Raw genomic sequence first — 21,306 nt, forward strand, 5'->3', positions numbered from 1 at the left:
AAAGAATGTGAACAAACCAAGGGAGGAGTATCCATCTTCATTAAAGACATGTACACCCCTAGACTGGTTAAACAGTATGACTGTAGAGTTGCTGCAAGTTCAACTAACTGTAGGAAAGACGCCCCCCATCATTGTTAGTTATAGGTCCCCCACCATGAACCATGAAAACCACAGAGCCTACCTGGACCTACTTAAGTCACTCTTAGTACAGCCAAATACCCTGATCATGAATGACTTTAACTATCCTTCCATCGTCTGGGTAACATGTATTAGCACAAATGCTCGCCCAAAGGTTCCTGGACTTCCAACACAATTGCTCTGGAGCAGATAGTCAGCACCCCCACAAGAGGCTCTAACATCCTTGACATAATGCTCACCAACATGGGGGATTGCTGCGCCACCCCTTGTGTGGGGTCCTTCCTGGTAAAGTTAAATCAGTCTCATTTGAAGTAACGAGCATACCTGACCCACCCTTAGGAACAAAAAGGTTAAAATATTTCTCGAAAGCAAACTGTAAACTACTGACAGATGACATCAATAGTTTCAGACCCCTGCCAGCACTGACCCCTATGTTGAGGTGTACACAAATGACTTGTATAAACACCTATATAAATTTATAGACTCAGCCATACCGGAGTGGATCAAATCAAGATACTCGCAAAAAAAATAAGCCACCCTGGTGGACATCCAGCATAAATAAGTTATACAATAAGAGAAAGAAACTGCTCTCAAAAAACAAGAGGGAACAGTCCCAGCAAAGGAAGTACTCCCTCCAAAGCATAAACTAACAGATTAGACATCTTGTAAAGTCCTCTAAAGCTAATTAAGAAACTAAATTAGCATCCCTAGCTAAAGTAAATCACAAAGCATTCTTTAGCTGTATCCAAAATCTAAAAGGGGAGGCGCAGCTTTGTGCTGAACTAGCTGTGGACAGCATCACTTATACTGAACCTGAGGACATCGCCAATCTGCTAGCGGACAGGTTTGGCAAAAACTTCACACCCCCCCCTGTTCCCACCAATCATACCCCATAACATACCTGTCAGCAGTCCTTTGCTTAGTATCTCCAGAGAGCAGGTCATAGCCGCAATCTTAAAGGACAAAAACACAGCCTGTATGGGACCAGACAACATCCAAGGCTGCATATTAAATAGCTTAAATCAGGGGTTAGTGGAACATCTGAGCATGCTCTTCAGTCTCTGTCTAAGCACAGGCTTTGTCCCAGCTGAGTGGAAAACTGCAACCGTAATCCCTTTGTACAAAGGGAGGCCCTCAACCGACCCCAAGAACTATAGACCCATAAGCCTAACCAGGCTTATCTGCAAGGCCATAGAGAGAATCAACATGGATCTTATCAACAAGGATATAGGTGATCTTCGAACTCTTGACCCGACCCAGTTTGGCTTCATCAAGGGTAGAACTTACCTGCTAAACCTGGTGGAATTCTTTGAGAATGTCACCAAGGCCCTAGATGAAGGCAAACAGTTCACACTACCTAGCTCAACCTAGCCAAGGCCTTTGACACAATCCCTCGCTCAGGCATCATTGTGAAACTCACCCAGCTGGGGTTAACCCTTACATCACTAGATGAATTGCCAACTGGCTCACAAATGGAACACAGACAGTCAAAATTGGTTATGCCAACTCTGCTAGTCGACCTGTTAGCAGTGGTGTTCCACAGGGATCTGTGTTAGGCCCCTACTGTTTGGTATCTATTTTTTCAGAAGTCCAGGTGAAAATAGGTGGCTTATGGCTTGCCAAGTTGCTGATGACTGCAAACAGGGTGCACTCATCGAATCCCCCCAAAGATGTAAACATACTACAAAATGGGCTTACACAGACAATTGACTGATGTCAAAGCCATGGAATTAATGCATTTTTTTGCGTTTAGTTTATTATCCCCTTCGGCAAAGGAGAATCCCCTGATAATTACAGCATTAATAATATCCCCCTAAGTTCAAACCCAGTGGTGAGAGATTTAGAAATGCAAGTTGATAGCAGTCTTAATTTTGATCATCAGATGTCCACAGTAGTAAGGAAGGCCTCCTACATTGCTCACCTCATAAGTAAGGGGATAGCATCCAAAGCTAAGGAGGTTATAACTTCCTTGTACTTGGCTCTCATCAGACCAATAATATAGTACAGTGCTCCCTTCTGTATGTACCTCACCAGACGTCTGCAGCAACTGGAGAGACCTCAGGAGTTTCTCACCAAGAAAATTCTGGGCCTAAAGCACATGGCTTACACGTACAGATTAAAGGCCCTATCACTTTACTCAGTATTATATAGACTGCTTAGAGGCGACTTTTGCCTGTCCAACAGAGCCGTCTCAGATCCTGCTTTGATGAAGCTGCTGCACATCTGTAAATCCAATGTGACAAGATCCACTCGCTCTAGGGTCTTGACCTAGCCTGCAATATTAACGGTGCATGCTGGAGAGACCAGTATGTCTTCCAGAGGTTGCTGCCACTCTGGAACAAACTCCCAATTAATTTGTGTAAAACAGAGTTCCTCAATGGCCCTATTTAGGCATAACCTGGACAATTGGATGGGAAGCCATAAATTTACACTGGGGGTTTTACTCATGTCCTTCTTAGATGGGGCAGCCGGTGCTGATCTTAGATTTGTGCGGAAACATAAGACTATATATCTTGGTCCATAACATGGATAGGCTTAAAGTCCTTAGGGCCAATAGCTTAGTAACCTCTTATGATTCTATGATGCTAAGAAACTGCCCATGTCATATGCAGTAGAGCCTGACCAAATGGAAAGTGTTCAAGACTACAAAGTCCTTGAAGCACTATGTGACAGGACATAGTCATTTCAGGTATGTATTAATGTATGCAGAAGGTTTTATGAGCCCATAGGATGTTCGTGCTTGTGGAGCACAGCAAGAGTTGTTGAGCTTTGGAATTCTGTTACTAAATGTCAGTAATAGTAAGAATAGCGCCACTTTTAAAATGACTTTGGACAGGTATTATAGGATTTATTAGATGGGCAGTATAAACTTTGTCCTTGTCTGTATTATTATTTGATTTAAAAGATGGTTGATTTATTTTGTGATATTGTTTATGACCAGGTTGTGAATGTGTGCATGCATACAGTTAGAGTTTAATTGTAATTATGTGATCTTGATTTGACCATTGAGCCAGGAAGGCAACTGTTTTGGGTATCTTTTTGTATTTGCATTTTGTGGTCTTAAATATTTGTTAATATAGCTGTTAATATAGCTGGAAAGCAGTGTACTTTTTACAGAGTGCAAGCTGTGGTTAGCCGAGTGACGACTACAGGCGTTTCTGCAGTTACTTCCTACTGCTCCTCTAGGCGTCAAATATTGCCTGTTCATATTTGCATTAATAATTCCAAAACCATGCTCACACAAAGTATCAGAATATTTTATATTGAAGCATATATGAATGCAAACACAATTGTATTGATATATGATCTATGTCAATAAGTATTTGTTAGAAATTTAAGGTGATGATGTCATTTTTTTAAGGGTGAAGCCATGCCCACTCATAGTTAAAAGTACACACTCAAAAGAGCTCTACTGGAGGGAATGAGTTAAGAACATGGTGTTAGAGGGGTCTGTTGTCATAATGCCAAGTTGCCTTTCATTGTCTTGCAGCTGGCAACTTTTGACATAAGCTGATCTTGTGCAATGAAGTTGTCATATGAGGCTTCATATTCACTGCACTGCAAGTGCTTTTGCTCCTAGAAGTGCAATTACTGTTGAGAATCTTGTAGCTCAAACACTTTGATTTTATGGTTCCTTGCATATTCAAATCCTCATTTTAATCTTGCATAAGATGTCAACTTCTGTGACGGTTCAACTTTTCTATCCCAAAAAAAATTACTGTTTTGTATTTCAGATATGGCTTCAGATATTCCTGGACCTGTAACTCTTCCAGGAGCTCAGATGACCACAGGGCAGGTGAGAGTGACTGGGTCAATGCCTGCTCGAGGAGGAAAGAGAAGATCGGGGTAAGTGATTTATTCTAAAAGATTTGGAGGCGTTACCTGTAACACTACACTGCCTGTACTTGCTAAATTTCCATTCCCGTCAAAAGCAATTGTTCCTTCCATTTACTCTACAAAGCAGAGCTGGGTACTGCTCCACTCCAAAGAGGAAGACTGCTTGTGTAAAGGACCCATCAAACCTGAGGACCACATTATACCTTTTAGCTGTGCTTATGTAATGTTGGGGATGTAGATGTAGTTATTCAAAAACTTTGTTCTCGCTTGCTTATGATTGTCTACTTTTCTCAGAGAACTTAATGTACATTTTCCTACTCAGTCAGAATGTGATCATATTTGTAGAATCATGAGCATTTTATGCAGTGTAGGTAAAGCAGTATGTTTATCTTTTGAGGTTTGTTAAATTGTCCCCCTGAATTGCTTTATATACACATCATACATTCAATATTGCTAAAAAAAAAAAGGAAAAAAGTCACTACTCTAAATCTTGTCTTCAGTTACCTGAGAATGTGTGAGAGCTTGAGGTGATTACTGGTACTTTGCTGTATGCATACTTAACAGTTTGATTTTACTTAGTGCTACTTTTGTTTAGTAGCCACTGTGTTATTAAGTATCTGTTAAGATGGTTCCACAGTGTGAATAAAAATGTATGTGGCCTTGGTGTATTTACATCTCCTTGTGATGTGGAAAATTGCATGGCTACAGGTTGGTCAGAAAGGAAGAAAATAACCCGTGTGAAAATAATCTAGAAAGAATTCATCTTTAAGTGGATGTGTCGGGATTTCAGCATTTTACACATTAGTGGTATAAATAACTCCTAATTATGACCTTTTAGATCAACTCAGTTTTTGACTGTATAGGAAGCTGGAATTTTTTTTTTTTTTCGCTGTTCCTTATTTCTCACCATGATTGCCGACCATCAAACCCTCTACCGCGTGATTATTCCCATTCATTCCCCCTATGTTGTTACGGTAAGAACCAGTAATGGGGGAGACATCATAACCTGTAGTGATCAAAAGAGTTTCTTCTTTATGATTTTACCCTTCCAACAGTGGCTGATATGGGAGCTCCCAAGGCATTTGAGCCTGAAATATCTTTTTTGACCAGTTCACATTGCCACACATTTGCAGTGAAACTTACTGTGAGAACACGGTTGGCAGAGCGAAAATGCCCATTCCCTGTTCATACACTCTGCTATATTCTTTGCAGTGTACAGCAAGCTGTCTCTCCTCCCATGCACTAAGATTTACTGACGCCATCTCTCCAGCTTTTTAGCAGTTATGTCACTAGCTGACCTTGAATCATCTGGGTCACAGTCAAGGCTTTATCACTCTGCACCATGGAACAACCTTAGGAAGCCTTATTTTTGAAAGTTATCTTTAATTAGAATTTACTGTACGATTTGCATATTGGTGTTACAAGTGGTGTTGTATTGTGTATTAAAGTATGTAAATGTTAAGATATAGACAGAAGTACTGCCGTTTGATTTATTTATTGATTGTTTGATTGACATTTGATTAATGGGAAGGTCTGTCTGGGTATGTATCCATTTTCAGTGGAAGCCCAGGGAGAAAAGCTCCAAAGTAATTCAAGAACATTTTAAGAATGCTAATTTTACAGTCTTCAAAAATAATACAAACCCATCTACAGTTTAAATAATTATATAGAATTAGACATAACATGAAAAACATTTAAGTGTGAATACAACTTCTATGGCAATCATTTATTGTTTAGAGAAATGTTAGTCAGTTTATAAAGAAGTTAAAGGTAAGTTAGTACAATCGAAACTCAATAATCGAACAAAATAAACCCAAAATCCAAAAAAACTGGTACAGGACTGAAAATGACAGCACAGCTCAAACTAAGGAGTTACTTTGTTGTTAAAAATACACTTGACAGTAAAACAGGTTAAGCGCTTTCATCTGTCATAATACAGACTTCATCAGAACCATAGTAACAAAATGATCCATGGTTTCTATACTTCGTTAGGTGCCAAAAATACACTCAATCACATTTAAAGACATCCTCCATTTGTTAAAAAATGCATATGAAATTAATACTGAAGTTAAAAACATACAATTTCTACTGCTGTCAAATAAATAAATAAATAAATAAATAAATGACTTGTCTAAAATAAGAAATGGTTTTATACTAATATATTCATTAATACCAGGGGAACTAGTGGCATCCGTTAACATCTGCCATTTACTTTCCTTTGAGGCTAATAAGGCTTTCTAGTTCCCCCCTTGTACTAAACTATCCACTTGATCAATAATTGAAAACTTAAAATTATGGAAGTCTCCTTTAACACTAATATGTTTGTATAAAGCATTGTTTTTGTCTTGAACTTGAATCTTGTATAAATGCTCGTATATATATTTAAGTGTCTCTCAGTTTTTCCAATATAAAATGCAGGGCAGGCACAGCAAGTCGCAAGATAAACTACTTGTTTGGTATTACAATTGCCTGCCCTGCATCTAACAATTGTTCCATTGATGTCTTCTAATTTAATATACGTCATGTCATTAATAGCTCTACATTGTTTACAAGAGCCACATTTCCTAGTTCCTGTATACCTCTTTTTTGAATTGTTAGTTGCCTGTTCAAGTAACTTTTTTTAATATTGGGTGCTGTTTTATATACAAAATTTGGATGACTACCTAATACCATCCCAATATTTTCCGAAACTGTGATCAAGTCCCAATGTCGTTTGACTATCTCCTTAACATATTGTACAAATGGGTATACATCAAAACACATACTCTGTTGTTTGTCTCACATACTAAGGCTTTATTATTTATGTTATTACCATTATTATTAGCTGTGTTAGGTGACCTACCCAATAGGGGTTGATATTTGGTCCCGCAGTGTTTGTAAACATAGTTAACCACATCATTCAACAAGATCTGGGGATAACCTCTGTTTTTAAACATATTATATATTAGTTGTAACTCATTTTCCATAATTTCCTTAGTAGAAGACATCCGGGCAGCTCTAATACACTGTCCTTTGAATACATTTTTAAACGCATATGATGGATGATTACTACTGAATTCAATGTAATCATTGGAAAACGTAGTTTTCCTGTGAATTTTAGAAACAAACCCTTCATTACTATGACTTATAAAGGTGTCCAAATAAATTCAGTTGTACAATTGATATAGTCAACAAATGACATAATATTCTCTTTTGTACCCTTCCATAAAATTAATAAATCATCCAAATATCGGGTATAAAAGACAATATCTGAATAATATGTACTTTTGAACAAAAATTCAGTCTCCCATTCTAACATGACAAGGTTTGCAAAAATAGGGGCACATGAGGCCCCCATAGCTACACCTTTATGTTAACGGATGCCACTAGTTCCCCTGGTATTAATGAATATATTAGTATAAAACCATTTCTTATTTTAGACTAGTCATTTATTTATTTATTTGACAGCAGTAGAAATTGTATGTTTTTAACTTCAGTATTAATTTCATATGCATTTTTTAACAAATGGAGTATGTCTTTAAATGTGATTGAGTGTATTTTTGGCGCCTAATGAAGTATAAAAACCATGGAACATTTTGTTACTATGGTTCTGATGAAGTCTGTATTATGACAGATGAAAGCGCTTAACCTGTTTTACTGTCAAGTGTATTTTTAACAATAAAGTAACTCCTTAGTTTGAGCTGTGCCGTCATTTTCAGTCCTGTACCAGCTTTTTGGATTTTAAGTTAGTACCATAAAAACAGGAATTGCAATATGAAGTGAGAGAAAAAAGATGGTTATGTCATATTTAGAAAGAGAGGCAGGAGTGAGAAAGTGATTGAAGTAAAGAAGTCAGTGAAGAAGGTTGAGTAAGGAGGTGTAAGGAATGAACAGGTACTTGTTCATGTTTAGGGATATAGTTTATCCTGGGATTGAGTAAGAACAGAGCCAGATTTCGGCTAGAAGTCTTTCTGAATGGTTTTAAAGGACTGGAATGGAGGGTATTGACTTGATGGATACATGTAAAGAGTTCCAGGCCTTAGTAACGTGGTATGGGTACAGATAATACTCAGCATATTTGATAGGTTTGTGGACAGAAAGGAGCTTTTGGTCACTGGATCATTATGACCAGCTAGGAACATAGTTGTGTAGAATGCTATTTAGTGGTGGACAAGCAGATGGATGCTGGATAATTTTATAGGTGGTAGGAAGCTGTGTATGTTAGTTGATGGGGGAGTTCTTAACTAGTTTAGGCGTTTCACTGCTATACAGTGGTGGATTCTGAAAGGGGTATTTGCTGCAAATTTAGCTACTTTATTATAGCATTGTTCAAGTTTTGCTTTTTGTAATGCTTGGAGATTAGTAACGATGGGAACGCTATAAGTCGTGGCAAGTGTAGTTTTTAGTAGCGTTTGTGAGAGAGTTTTTGGCTCAGTAAAGCATCCCCAGATTTGGTGATTTTTTTTTTTTTTTTTTTTTTTTTTTTTTTTTTTAATGCTATGTAGTATATGCAAATCAAATTAAGGTTATCATCAACAATCATCCTTAGTAATTTGCTATGAGAAGTAACTTCATTGGTTGTGTTATTGAGAGAGAGGATTTTAAATTGATCTTTTTTTCACAAGAGAGGTATTTGGGGAAAGAATTATTTTTTTTTTATTTGGGGGGTAGGGGTTGAACACGAGTTGTGAGTTATAAAGCCATGTTTCAGTGGCTGTTAAAGCTTTCTGAGTAATTTTTTGGAGCTGTGCCAGGTTGTTATATGTGCATATGAGTGTGAAGTCATCTGCATGTTGTATTAGGGAGGCCTGTTATGTGGATGTGTTGAAGGTGTTGGTGAGAATGTTTAGGAGGCTAGGATTAAGGATAGAGCGTTGTCATACACCCATGGTGCCTGGGAACTATGGAGTGAGGGATGAGTGCTTTTTTATTGATACCTATTGAACAGGTAGCTTTTGAACATTAGAAGGGTGGGCTGAGATAGACCTAATGAGGACATTTGAGGTAGAAGTTTGCTTTGACAATCTGTGTCAAAGGCTTTGACAACCTGTGTCAAAGGCTTTAAACAAGTCTAGAAATAAGGAGACTAGTTTGCCCTTAACTCTAGCTTTATTGATCGTATCTATAAAGGTTAAAAGTGCAGTGTTAGTACTGTGGGAGGGCTGTTAGCCATGTTGTGTGTTGGATAAGAGTTCTTTCTGCAGGAGTTAATTTAGCAGTTGTTTACTGTTTACTGAATACCTTTTTCAAGTATTTTGGATAGGTGCATTAAGATTGTTATAGGTCTAAAGTTAGTAATATGTTGAATTCCATCCTTTGTATAGAGGGTTAATGTGTTTTTTTTCTACAGAGAAAGAATGTAGGATTCCTGGATTGACCTATTTATAAAGATTGTGAAAAGATGGGGAGTGCATTAAGATTGCTACAGGTCTGAAGTTAGTAATATCTGTTGAATTTTATCCTTTGCATAGAGGATTAATGTGTTTTTTTTTTCTACAGAGAAAAAATGTAGGATTCCTGGATTGACCAATTTATAAAGATTGAGAAAAGATAGGGAATGTTTTTTGCTGCTGTTTTAATGTACTTGCTTGGAAGATCATTGGCTGAAGTAGGACATGGTTTGAGCTTGCTTAAGAGTAGTTTTATATAGGATGTGGGCACATGTCTGAAGGTGAAAGTGGATGTGGTGATATGTAGCTGTTGGGCAGGTTTGTGGTTGGATGTCTGGTAATCCTTGGTTAAGGACACTTTACTGTCTAAAATAAAAGTTGAATTCTAATGCAGTTTCAAGTGATGAGTTACTGGGAAAAGGGGTTAGGGTTGGATTTTGGTTGGGATGTAAGATTTCTTTAATGATTTATTAGAATTTCTTATAGCTGTGTTTACTATTCTGAAAGTTGTTATAGTGTAGTTTTTTGTCTTCATTTATTTGCCTTTTAGTCTGGTTGCAGAGCATTCTGAAGTTTTCGAGATGATGTGATGGTTTATATTTTTGTAGTATTTTTGGATAGCCAAATTGCATTATTTACTTTTAGTCTCTTCCTTGTAGGAGGTGCAAGGCTGTTCAGGTGATTTTTAGGATGTTTCTGTTAATAGATGATAGGGTAGTAATTAATATTTCTGAGTTAAACTTGGACAGGTTGCATGCTGTTTTATAAACACTTTTTAAGTGGATGTGTGAGATGTCTGGTTGTATAGATTGGGAGATGGTTGCTTAGAGAGTCTGACATTGTTTCTGTGTTGGTGAATTTGCTATGGTCTGATACTAGGATCCAGTCTAATAAGGAATTTGATGCCTTTCTCAAAGGTGTGTGGCTATTAATTAGTTGTGTGAAACCATATAAATTTATGATGGATATAAGGGAGTTGGAGGCTATGTACAACAGTTGATATCGTTATCACTTAATAGTAGTTTTTATGGAACTGTTATGGATATGCAGTGCAGGATATCTTCCAGTGTAGCTGCATTGTCACCAGAATGTGTGCAAAGGACAGTATTGCATATTTGTTTATATTAGCTTATTTTCAGGAAAGTAATAAGAAACTCTGCTGAATTTAATTTTGGTATTGGTTTGTTGTATGGGGAAATCTTAAAGCAATGCCACCACCTTTTCTTTTCATACATTCATTACAGATGGTATTATAGCTGTGGGGTGTAATTTTGGAGTTAATTATTCTGGATTTAAGCCAAGTTTCAGTTACAGGGAGAATATCAGGATTATGTTGGGTAATCCAGGCATGTGGTTCAGTAGTTTTATTTCTTATGCTTCTAATATTTATGTAGACAAAAGTTAGATTGCCAGGTTTGGGGGTTGATCATTGTGTGGTTTGAGTAGTATGTGGAAGAGAATTGTCTTTATGTTGGTTGTGATAAGTGGGGTCACAATTAGGGTGAATGTCTCTTCCTAGCAGGATTTTAGAATGTTGGGGCATTGTTGAGTCTTGTTTTTGGAGTGTATTTTTCCACTTGATCGTGCATTTTTGTTTATATTAGTTGTACATTATGAATGGTGGCTTGAGTGTAACCATGTGCATACTTGATGTTTTAGCACAGTTTTTTACTTCTCAATGTATATGATTTTTGGAATTGCTATGATTGTTATTTGTACTATTTTAAAGAAATAGCTGATTAACTGTTGTCCTTCAGTGTTTCTCTTTTGTACTAGAGGTCTGTATGTAGCTTGTTTAGAAATTAGATTTGTTACATTACTGGGATGTGTATGTGATGGCAGAAGAAGGTGTCAGTGTAGATCAGTTTTGTAAGACATTTTAGGCTGGAATTGTGCTGGTGTTAATTAGTTAAACAGCATCAGGTTCAGCTGTTGCTTATTACATTTTTTCTTGTTACCTTTGAAAGAACATGAAGTCATCACTCACACTAGAAAAACTTGAAGACTGTAGTGTGTAAATACTTCATAACATCTCAATGTATGGGAAAGAGAGAACCTGATGCCCCTCAAAAACTAAGCACATTATGAACAAACATGATTCTTCAGACAAAATATAAAGTTTAAAATATGGCAATACATTTGGCAGTCTAAAGACTTGCATTCTCTCCAACTGATGCTGTCTTACTTAAAATAATGTGGGAATCTTTGGAAATAAAAATGGCTGGCAATAGAAAAATATCAAGCAGTCTCTTCACCAGAGGTTTGATTACTTCTGGGTCAGCATTTCTAGTTTTGATACTGCTTGTAGTACAGAGTGCCAGCTTCACAACCAGCAAAACTGCCTTAAAGTTTGCACCTACTGTACTCTGCCAAGACTAACCTGGATTACTGTTTCTATGCCATCCATTTCTCCAGCTGTCATTCTATATTGTGGCACTCATCTGTGTGGTAAGTGTTTGGGGGAGGTGAGCTAAACGTGTATAACGAGCTTTAGCAGTGCTTCCTGTTCTTTGTATTGTAGTACTAGGTTACCTACCATTGCAGGCCATTTAAAGTTTAGCCAGTTTCTCTTGTGGTGCTTGAATTAGCATATCCCATTTGGTGCTAGATGGGCCTTACCCATGCCATGGCTGTTAATTATTTATTGCCCGTAGGAACTCTGGCTCGGACAGAGAGATTTAATCTCATTGGGCCTCCATGCCAGGTATTTTTCTACACCGTTTGACCCATGTCTAAAGCTCATGCAGCCTGTGGCACAATTACTATTATAACATCTGTGTCAGCAGTATTTATGTAATATAAGCAGACACTGTGAGCTTCTTGTACAGATGGCAGAACAGGTATTGTACATATTCAGAGCTGGAGCTTGCATGGACAGGATTGTCAGTAGTGTCACTGTACTGCATTTCAGACTGTTTTTACCATAATGTGGGAATCACAAGTATAAAATGAAGTGTTATGCAGCATACTGAAGTGATGCATGCAAACCTGTCAGGACTAGTAATAAACATAACAAGCTGTTGAACACCCACAAAGCCAGTTAGAAGTGAAGAGGCAAGGTGTCAGTGTAACTACTTGATTGTCTTCACTTAACATTGATTTTTGCTTTCCTGTAGAATTTTATCATTAAAAAAATCATTGGTGTTGACATTTTATCTTTATTGTCATGGTTTGACAGTGATTGCAAGCTTTTCATGATGGTTTTGTTTCTTACAGTGTTCTATCTGTATCCTTATGCCTGAAGTTTTTGAACAGACTATGGCTAGCTCAAAAGCCTGGTTAGTAGTTCTTTTATTGCTGAGAGTGGGGTAACATCACTGCTCATTTTCCAGTCATTTTTATTTTAGGATGAACATTGTTATAATTTAGTGTTTGCACTGTTGCAGGTCTTTCAGACTGGGTTTTACTGCACTCACGAAAAATAAATCTCATTCATCTTTGATGGTACTGCAGTTGATATGCATTGTTTTCTAACCAGTTTGATAATGTTAGTAAACTTGAAGCAAAAGACCTATGTTAATATAGGGTAAGAATCCACAGAGTATAAATTCTGGAATGAGCTTGTCAATGTTTTAACCTTTGCATTTAATTTCCAAATGGAAAATCCTGAAGTGATTTAAAATCTTCATTTTCAGTGCCATACTTTGTAACTTAACTGCAGGTGAGTAATGTTTAGGTTGCTTTAACTTGATTCTGAGAGATGGCTTTAAATTGTAAGCGGATTGTTTTAAAAAAAGTGCAACTTTACTGACTACACTGTAGTCCTTGAAGGAGTTTTCCAGTATTAGTAACGTGATGTCTAGATAGTAGTTTACAAAATAGCTCAGTTCTTCTGAAGTTGTAAAGGTGACTTTTTTGCTTTTCTAAATGGATAGTTTCAAGTGTAATCCTGCAACTTCTTTCAGAAGTGCGCTGTCATATAGTATGACAGCTCGCTAAGGAACCTCACCTTTTGATTTAGAATTATTACAATATGATGGGTTTTTCTGAAAAGTCATTATTGTAGCACTTGGAGTGGTCATGCTGTGAGATTTAATTATAATATGCATACACTGTGAATAAATAATACCACATGACCCAAACAGACATTTTAGAGGATAAAAACGTTCTTTTTTTATTCAAATAACAGCGCTTACAACATAATTATACAGCACAAGCCCTCAGTTTGGTGTAGACAGATTCAGAAAGATTTACTCCTCAAGTTTTATACCACCACAATGCTACATAACTGTAGGAAAAAAGACAAACTTGGATTTATTCTAATACAGCACTGGTTTATGCTAGTTTTAAATATCTATAAACGTGTATGACATGTGTTTCTTATCTTTGCTGCTGAACCTCTCCTTTCCCTTTGATCCATCTCTGTGAAGTACAGAAATATGTATCTACAGATTGTGCAGACTATTTTAGTTTTACTAACTTCTGAGGATGAACTACCCACACAAATAAAGCACTGCATTCCTGCTTAATGAGAAAATGCCTGTTTACCACTCTTTATAGAGTCAAGCAGAGTTCAGACACAGATGCAATAGTTACCCGTTTATTATTTTCACACGGAAGTGTTTGTGCAAAACATTAATATCTGCCTTTTTACATTCTCTTATGTATTTTGCACATAAAAAAATGGGTTGTACATTAATGCAGATGCAAGTAACAAAGAGCCATCTGGCAGACTTGGGTTAAATACATTGGAAATACATGTATGCGTTTACTATTTTTTAACAGAAGTTTGACTGAATGTATTCTTTTTGCATTGAAGACTTACAAAAATAAAGGTGGACATCAACACCCCATCCTTCAGTTCATATAGGTTATAATTATACAGTATCCACATTTTCGTGTACATGCAGCTTAAAAGTAGTACAGAAAGTAATACAAATTGTATATGTTACAATTAACATGTACACAATTTCTTACCACCTATAAAATTGTTCAGCATCCATCTGCCTGTCCAGCACTAAAAACACATTCAACACAATTGTGTTCCCAGTCGGTCATTGTGATCCAGTGGCCAAAAACATCTGTCTATAAACCTAGCAAAGCTGCTGGGTACTGTCTACACTCATACAAGATTGCTAAGGCCTGGAACTCCTTACCTGTATCCATGAGGTCAGTACCCTCCCTCCCATTTTTCAAAACCACTGTGAAAGAGTTCCTAGCTAAAATCTGGCTTTGTTCTTGTTCAAAACCAGGATAACCTATATCCCTAAATGTGAACAAGTACCTTTTCATTCCTTATGCCTCCTTATTCTCCCTTATTCACTTATTTCCTTACAGCTATCTAATTCTGTTCTCTGACTTTCTATCTTTTCCCTCACTTAATGTTGCAATTCATATTTGTATTATACTAACTTACCTTTAATTTCTCTGCAAATTGCGTAAATTTGTCTAAATATTAAATGATTGTTGTGTGTATCAGTTTTTAACCAGTTATTTTTATTATGGCTCATTTGTTATAGTTATTTAAACTGCAGATGTTTTTGTTTTATTTTTGAAGATTGTAAAATTATTGTTCTCAAAATGTTTTGTAATAATTTGGAGCTTTTCTCCCTGGGCCTACGCTGAAAATGAGCTTCTACCCAGTCTGACCTTCCCAGTAATCAAATGTCAATAAATAAATAAATGATAGTTAAAAGCAACATTGTTGCCACTTCAGTGACACATCATTTCTTGGTCTCCTAGTGAGTGATAATAATATTTATTATATGGTTTGCAATTTATATAATATATTTTGTCTCCGACCATATTCATTTTGCTTATTTCTGGATCTTAAAGTCTTGATTGTTGTAGAACTTGTTTGCTTTCAGTTTTCAATCCTTGACAGTCCAGTAGATATAATTTATGCCACTCAATTGGTAGATTACCATCAGTAGAAGTAATTCTGTTTTCTTTTCCAGTCTTGTCACTGTTTTCTAGTGTGGAAGCCAGTAATAGTACAAACTGCTATTTTGCAGTGTACTCTGGGGCCTGTAATCATCTTGTCACTTCATACTTGTATGGCAGAGTACTTGACATGGAACTATTTGGTGTAAATCTACTCCATTAAAAATGTACCAGTGTCGGGTGTCTTTACCATAACTTTTATGAAGGCAAGGATGAAGTTGTCTGTTACCACTCAGACTTAAGGCCAAGAGGCATTTCATAATTCTGAACATCAGTGATGCATTTATTAGATGCAACCACGGACTATTACCAGATTGTGATGGCAGCGCTACCCAAAGACATGTAATACCGGTGGCATAACCAACTCTGACTACAAAAAATCAACTTTTCTGTAAATATCTATTAGTTTCAGCCAGTGTGATGTGTAAATTGTCTTTCCATGGGTTGCCTTTTTATATCTCCCCTTCATGTCTGCATAACTCATAGATATTGTTGACTTGCTGCTGTTTGTGTTTTAATTGATGTTGTCATGATAGAGCACTAAGAGGATGCATTAATTCTTCTCACCTTGATTAAAATTAAACTGAAGTTGTCTGACATGTCAAAGGCAGATGTTAAAAAGAGCCCGTTATTGATGAAGTAATAATATAATGGTATGGTTACAGCTGTCTGAACAATTATTTATCTAAAGACTTAGTTATATCCATGATGTAGGGAAGCAGTAAGATCCTATTGGGTACAAAATGATCTTCATGAAATCCAGGCAAGCACATATTGTCAAGGATATGCACAAGTATTTATAAATAACAGCAACTAGGCGTATCTCTATGCATCTGTCCTCTAAGGAACTACTAGTATTAATATATGCAATCTAAATTTAAGATGCATTTTGGAAGTCAATCTCTGATTAGGGTGAAGCAAAACTTGTCTTGTAATACAAGTAGTGGAAGACATTTTTCGTGCGGTTGCTGAGTGTCCAAAATAAAAAAGAAAAATATCTGAATTTTCTTGTCTGTAGAAGACTATAAAAGAATAGTATTAGAAGATGATAAAGAAATGTTTGCGCTTCTCAATTTTTTTTAACAGAAAGATCTGGTAGTAAGATCACCACCACCCTAAATGCAATATTGAAGACTAGAAAGGAAGTCGATACAAGATAATTGTCTGCTAAAATAGATTGGGCTGTTGATATATGTATTGAATAATTGAACTTTGGTCAACATTTGCTATTTCAAGCTGCTTAAAACAATCTTATTGCAGTAAACTTGACTTGAATGATTAGCATTTGACTGAAATTTTCTGTTTATTTTTTTTTATTACACCATGGAACATGACAATGAATTAACCATTTCCATGATCTACATTTTCTGGATTAGTGTTCACAACTCTTTGCCTTAATTTAGGTCCATGACTTGGCTGCACTGTAAATGTGACTGTAGGTGTACATCATTTACCTTCTACCTTCTACAATTAGTTTATTACATAGCGTCTCAATATCTACACTATTGATCACACCTGTACCAGTTTCTACTGCTCCCTGTACTCTGCCAACATCTCTCTCATGGCCAGAGACTCTTGTTTTTGTACCATTTCAATGTAGTCTTAATGGCTGATTTATCAGTCTTCATAGGTATCTGTTTAACCAGGATGCTTGGCTTACATTTTTACAAACTTTTGTGTTTTTAACAGTGTGTTTCAGTCTGCTGAATGAACCATTTGTAAGCTTTGAAGTAAGCAACTTTGTCAGTCACTCTGTTTTTAGTTCCAGATGCTGTTGCATCTGCTTAGTTGATCACATCTCTGATTTGCAGCAACTCTGCTACTTCAGTTGTTTACATATTAAGGTAGGTAGATGGATCCACATCACCGCTTTGGCAGCATGTGTTTTTCCATAATTTAACATGCAATGGATTGTTTTTATTGTTTGCACAGTTTATAGCTGTATCTGAAGTAGTTTACTTCATTTGGTCTTCAACCTGTGGGATACCGGATCAGTATCGGATCCGAGCCGGCAAACTCACTAGCATCTGCTCCGAGCTCCAAGCTCCTCCCCTTACCCATAATACACCTCCACTACCTTCCAACCCCCAGATCTCGTTTGTTGTGGCTAGCTGAAGCATCGTGATCTCCAGAGCTCTGAGTAGTAAGTGGGTATTAAAATCTATAGAAAGCCTTTTTTCTCTACTAACTTCAGGATATTGGTAGTGTAGGTTCCCCTTTCTCCTCCCCTCGCTCAGTGTGTCGAGTGTTCAAACATTAGTGTTGTTTAGCTTAGTTTTAGTGTAGTTAGTGAATGTATTTGCTTCCCCTTCCCTCCTCAGTGTGTTCTGTGTGTGAGTGTGGTGTTTTTCAGTGGGAAAATAATATTTTTTATTCTTGTTTTCCCTCCGGTATTATGGCTAAGCCGATGTTTAAAAGGTGCACTGAGTGTGGCCATAAGTTGTCCCAGCAGATGGCCACTTTCTTTGTGTAATGTGCTTGGGCGTGGCCCACCTTAGTACAGACTGCTCTATATGCGCGGGTTTTAACCCGCGTGCAATCAAGGACAGCAAGCCTAAGTTGGCCCTGAAAGGCCTTCTTTCCACTTCTGAAGTGGTTGCCTCATCCATAGTTTCGGTCACAGTGGCTGCTGTAGCTTCCGCTCCTTCTTCTCTTGCCCTTGCTTCGCCTTCCTCCCAGGTTGGGACTCAACCTCCCCTTTCAAAGCCTGCGGAGCAGAAAAAGGGCAGAGAGAAGGAGAGAGAACCAAAACCTAGAACAGAAAAATGCAAGAGGTCTCCGGACCTCCCTTCACCTGTTGATATCCATAGGATCCGTGACTCCCCTCAGCTCCGATCTCTGAGGTTTTCCCTGGAGCCAGAGGAGACATGCTCTATATCTAGGGGTTCGGTGCCCTGACTCACTAGGTCTGAGTCTGAATCCGGGCCTCGTAGAGGTCCACTCGGTCCTTATCGGAAGTCGACATGGATAAAATGATGAGGAGGTTCATTCATACTCGGATCCAGATAGGGGTCTTGCCCAACCCCCTCTCCCTCAGGAGGGGGGAGCTCACTTCTTTTTTTTTTTTCAAACGATTTCTCCTTCTCCGATCCGTCCCCCGGGTTCAGAGTACGCTGATCCGAGGATGGCTTAAGTCAGGGGGTCGGTGCCAATGGTACCTGCTTCCTCGATGCCGACAGCAGCCTGGAGTGTGCCGGATCTGACTAGCTCTGATCCAAGCTGCTCTTGGAGCTGGAGCTTTGGTGTTGGATCCGAGGGAGTGGAATTGTTTTCATCAGCTGCGCATTTGTTGGGCCAAGTTCCCTCCCTTGGAGCTCCGTCCACGTCAGGCCCGGCTCTGATTCTCTCATCGGACCCGGGGAGACCGGCTTCCTTATTGGTTTCACAGGAGGTTCTTTCTCCCTCTGCATTCGACATGGTAGAAGGGGTTCTCTGTGGTGGATTGAGACCTCTGACTATCCCCTCATACTCCGCACCAACCCCCTTGGCTCTTTCTATGATTCCCATAATTTTACTAGAGGGACAGCCCATGCTCGAGGAGCCCCAGACAGTTCCCCCGAGGAACAAGTGGCTTGGGAGTTCCCCCTGAAGAGCCCCACTGGAGATGTGCCTTGCAAGCATATGTGTAACAGGAAGCACTTGGACCCCCCCCCCCGAGTCATTCACCGAGGATATGGACTTGGATGATGGGGAAGGTTCCCCCAGGTCACCTCCCGTGGATGCCTCCTTTGGAGACCTCATGGAAATCCTTCACCAACGGAGAGGTTGGTCTGCCCCCAGACCTTCTTCTGACGAGTCTGTGTTTCTGGAGGCTTTTGGCACAGACCCATTCCCAAAAGGCCTGACAAGGTCTTGAGTCCATCTTCAGATAGGCCAGCATGGAACAAGGGCTCCACTGTAGACGCCATGGTGGTAGCAGCAGCCACAAAGAAGGAACTAGCCCAGAAGAGTTCCTCTGTTCATCCTACTGACTGAGAGTCACGGATGATAGCCTGCTTAGGGAAGCGGGTTTGCGTTTCAGCCACCTTTTCTATTAGGGCGCTGAACTACCAGGCCCACGTCATGAGACTCCAGCGCGACCTGGTCAAGGAGCTGGCGAAGTCTCCCCCTAAGTCCATGTCACAGGAGGACAGGGACTCGTTCTCTGAGAGGATGGCCACTTTGAAAGCAGTATCCAACACGTCCATGCAACTCCTTTCTCATGCTACTGAAGGAGCAGCTAGGGTGTCTGGGTCTGGCGTGTAAGTGAAGCATAATGCCTGGCTCAGACTATGTCGATTCTCTGAACCTTTCAAGGCATCCTTTGGCAATGTGTATATATATGCTGTGCTTTTTTATATGAGTTATACTCCTTGAAGGCTTTTGGCCGAGACGTCAGAGAGAGAAGACTTTTTCAGTTTTAATAAAATATCGAAGTGGATTTTGTGGTGTTGCTTTTCTACATCGTGCTGCAGTTTCCAGTTGTTGTTCTTCATGTCTACTGATCCACAACTCCACTTGCCCCGTATCTTCAGAGATACTACAGATGGCAGTCAATTATCCTTGGACAATTTCCTGGCTAATACAGCTGATAGAGGTGAGCGACATGCTACTCAGAGGAATACAAATGACAACAGCACTGTTTGGGAAAAATGGGATGAGGACCGTAAAAAACGCTCTTCAAATCCATTCTCATGTGTAGGCAGAAAAATACCTCTTATGGCCAACACAGAACAAAAAGTACTGTTTGAAGATCTTGAGAAAAAAATGTGGAAAGAAACAGCCACATACTATAACATTTGTGGTCTAAAAAGGTATGTGGAAACAGATATAACCCCAAGAGGTTTGAGGGTGTTTAAAGATCCCACAACCCCGTTTGACCTAACTTCTGATGTTGACTGTGCGTTCCATAAAAGGTGGGTGAATGCGGCACATAAATGTGTAACCGAATGGTTACACATTTTGATTGAACGTGACCAACTGAAGCAGAAAGAACTTTGTTTAGAAATTAAAAAACTTTGTGCCGACCTTACTAATAATGTGCCCGTACCTACGCTTGAGGAATTTCTTAAGCAAACTAACCAAAAACTCAAAGAGTACGAGGCCACTTTAATTGAGAGGAAGAAAAACAAATTGACGCGTGACGTACGCGACTATGAGCAGAATAGAGCGTTCCTGTCCAGAACGCAACGCAACAGGAGAAACAAACAAGTTAGGTTTTCTTCCAACTTGTCAGCAAACCAATTTCAATATTCTTCTGCATCCGAAGGTGGCTATACCTCATTTGAGGATGAAAATTTTGAAGTAGAGTATCCGGGGCTTCCACAAGCCGGACAATCTGAAAATTTTCGCCAGACCTTCAGAGGTGAGTCGAGTACCAATTTTCGTGAGTTCAGAGGACAGAAACGTATGCGTGAACAATTTGCCAATACAGGGGGACAACGTTCTGAATATCAAGGACATAAACGTGGTAAACGATAAACAACATTGTGCTGTATGTAATACTAATACTAGTGAATATGTGATTAATTTATCCCAACACCAGTTTACAAAAACAGAATTAGCTGTATTAAATAGGGGTTTGAAATTTGTTCCGACTGTAGTATCCAGATTACATGATATTCAAAGAGATGTATTTACTTTTGGAAGAAAACTACATGTTAAGTATTTTTTTAGTAATAATCCATTTTCTTGGTCTGTCAATAATAGTGACACTAGCAGTAACTTGTCAGATAGTTTTCATTCATGTATGTCTGATGATGCCATCAATGCTTATTGCAAACTGGATACATCCAAAATATCTGCAAGTAGTAATTTTGTTCCTAATGTACTTAATGGGGATGTATGCAACTGTGTGAATTTAATTAATCATTTTACAGAAACTGCATATAAGGAATTTATGAGCAATAAGGCGAATATTAAATATAACATGCAATATAATGAATGGAAAGCCTTGAATAATCTTGCTAATTTAAAAAAGGTTGTATTTAAACCATCTGACAAAGGGAATAAACTAGTAGTGATGGAGGCAACTATGTATTTAGACATGTGTATGGAGCATCTCACAGATGTTAATACATATAGGATTGTAAATGCTCAG

General features: G+C 38.4%; 1 protein-coding gene across 4 annotated transcripts in view; it reads left to right on the top strand.

Moving 5' to 3' along the window:
* The window catches only part of ARNT2 (aryl hydrocarbon receptor nuclear translocator 2), a 2,296,360-nt gene that overhangs the window by 49,977 nt on the left and 2,225,077 nt on the right, over positions 1–21,306 (top strand). For all 4 annotated transcript variants that reach the window (XM_044077930.1, XM_044077931.1, XM_044077933.1 and 1 more), the window contains exon 2: positions 3,873–3,984. In XM_044077930.1, coding sequence (XP_043933865.1) covers positions 3,873–3,984 — 112 coding nt within the window. The remainder of the gene's footprint in view (positions 1–3,872; positions 3,985–21,306) is intronic.

This window comes from Protopterus annectens, chromosome 7.part0 (genome assembly GCF_019279795.1).
Source record: "Protopterus annectens isolate FY-2018-M chromosome 7.part0, PAN1.0, whole genome shotgun sequence".
Taxonomy (NCBI): Eukaryota; Metazoa; Chordata; order Ceratodontiformes; family Protopteridae; genus Protopterus; species Protopterus annectens.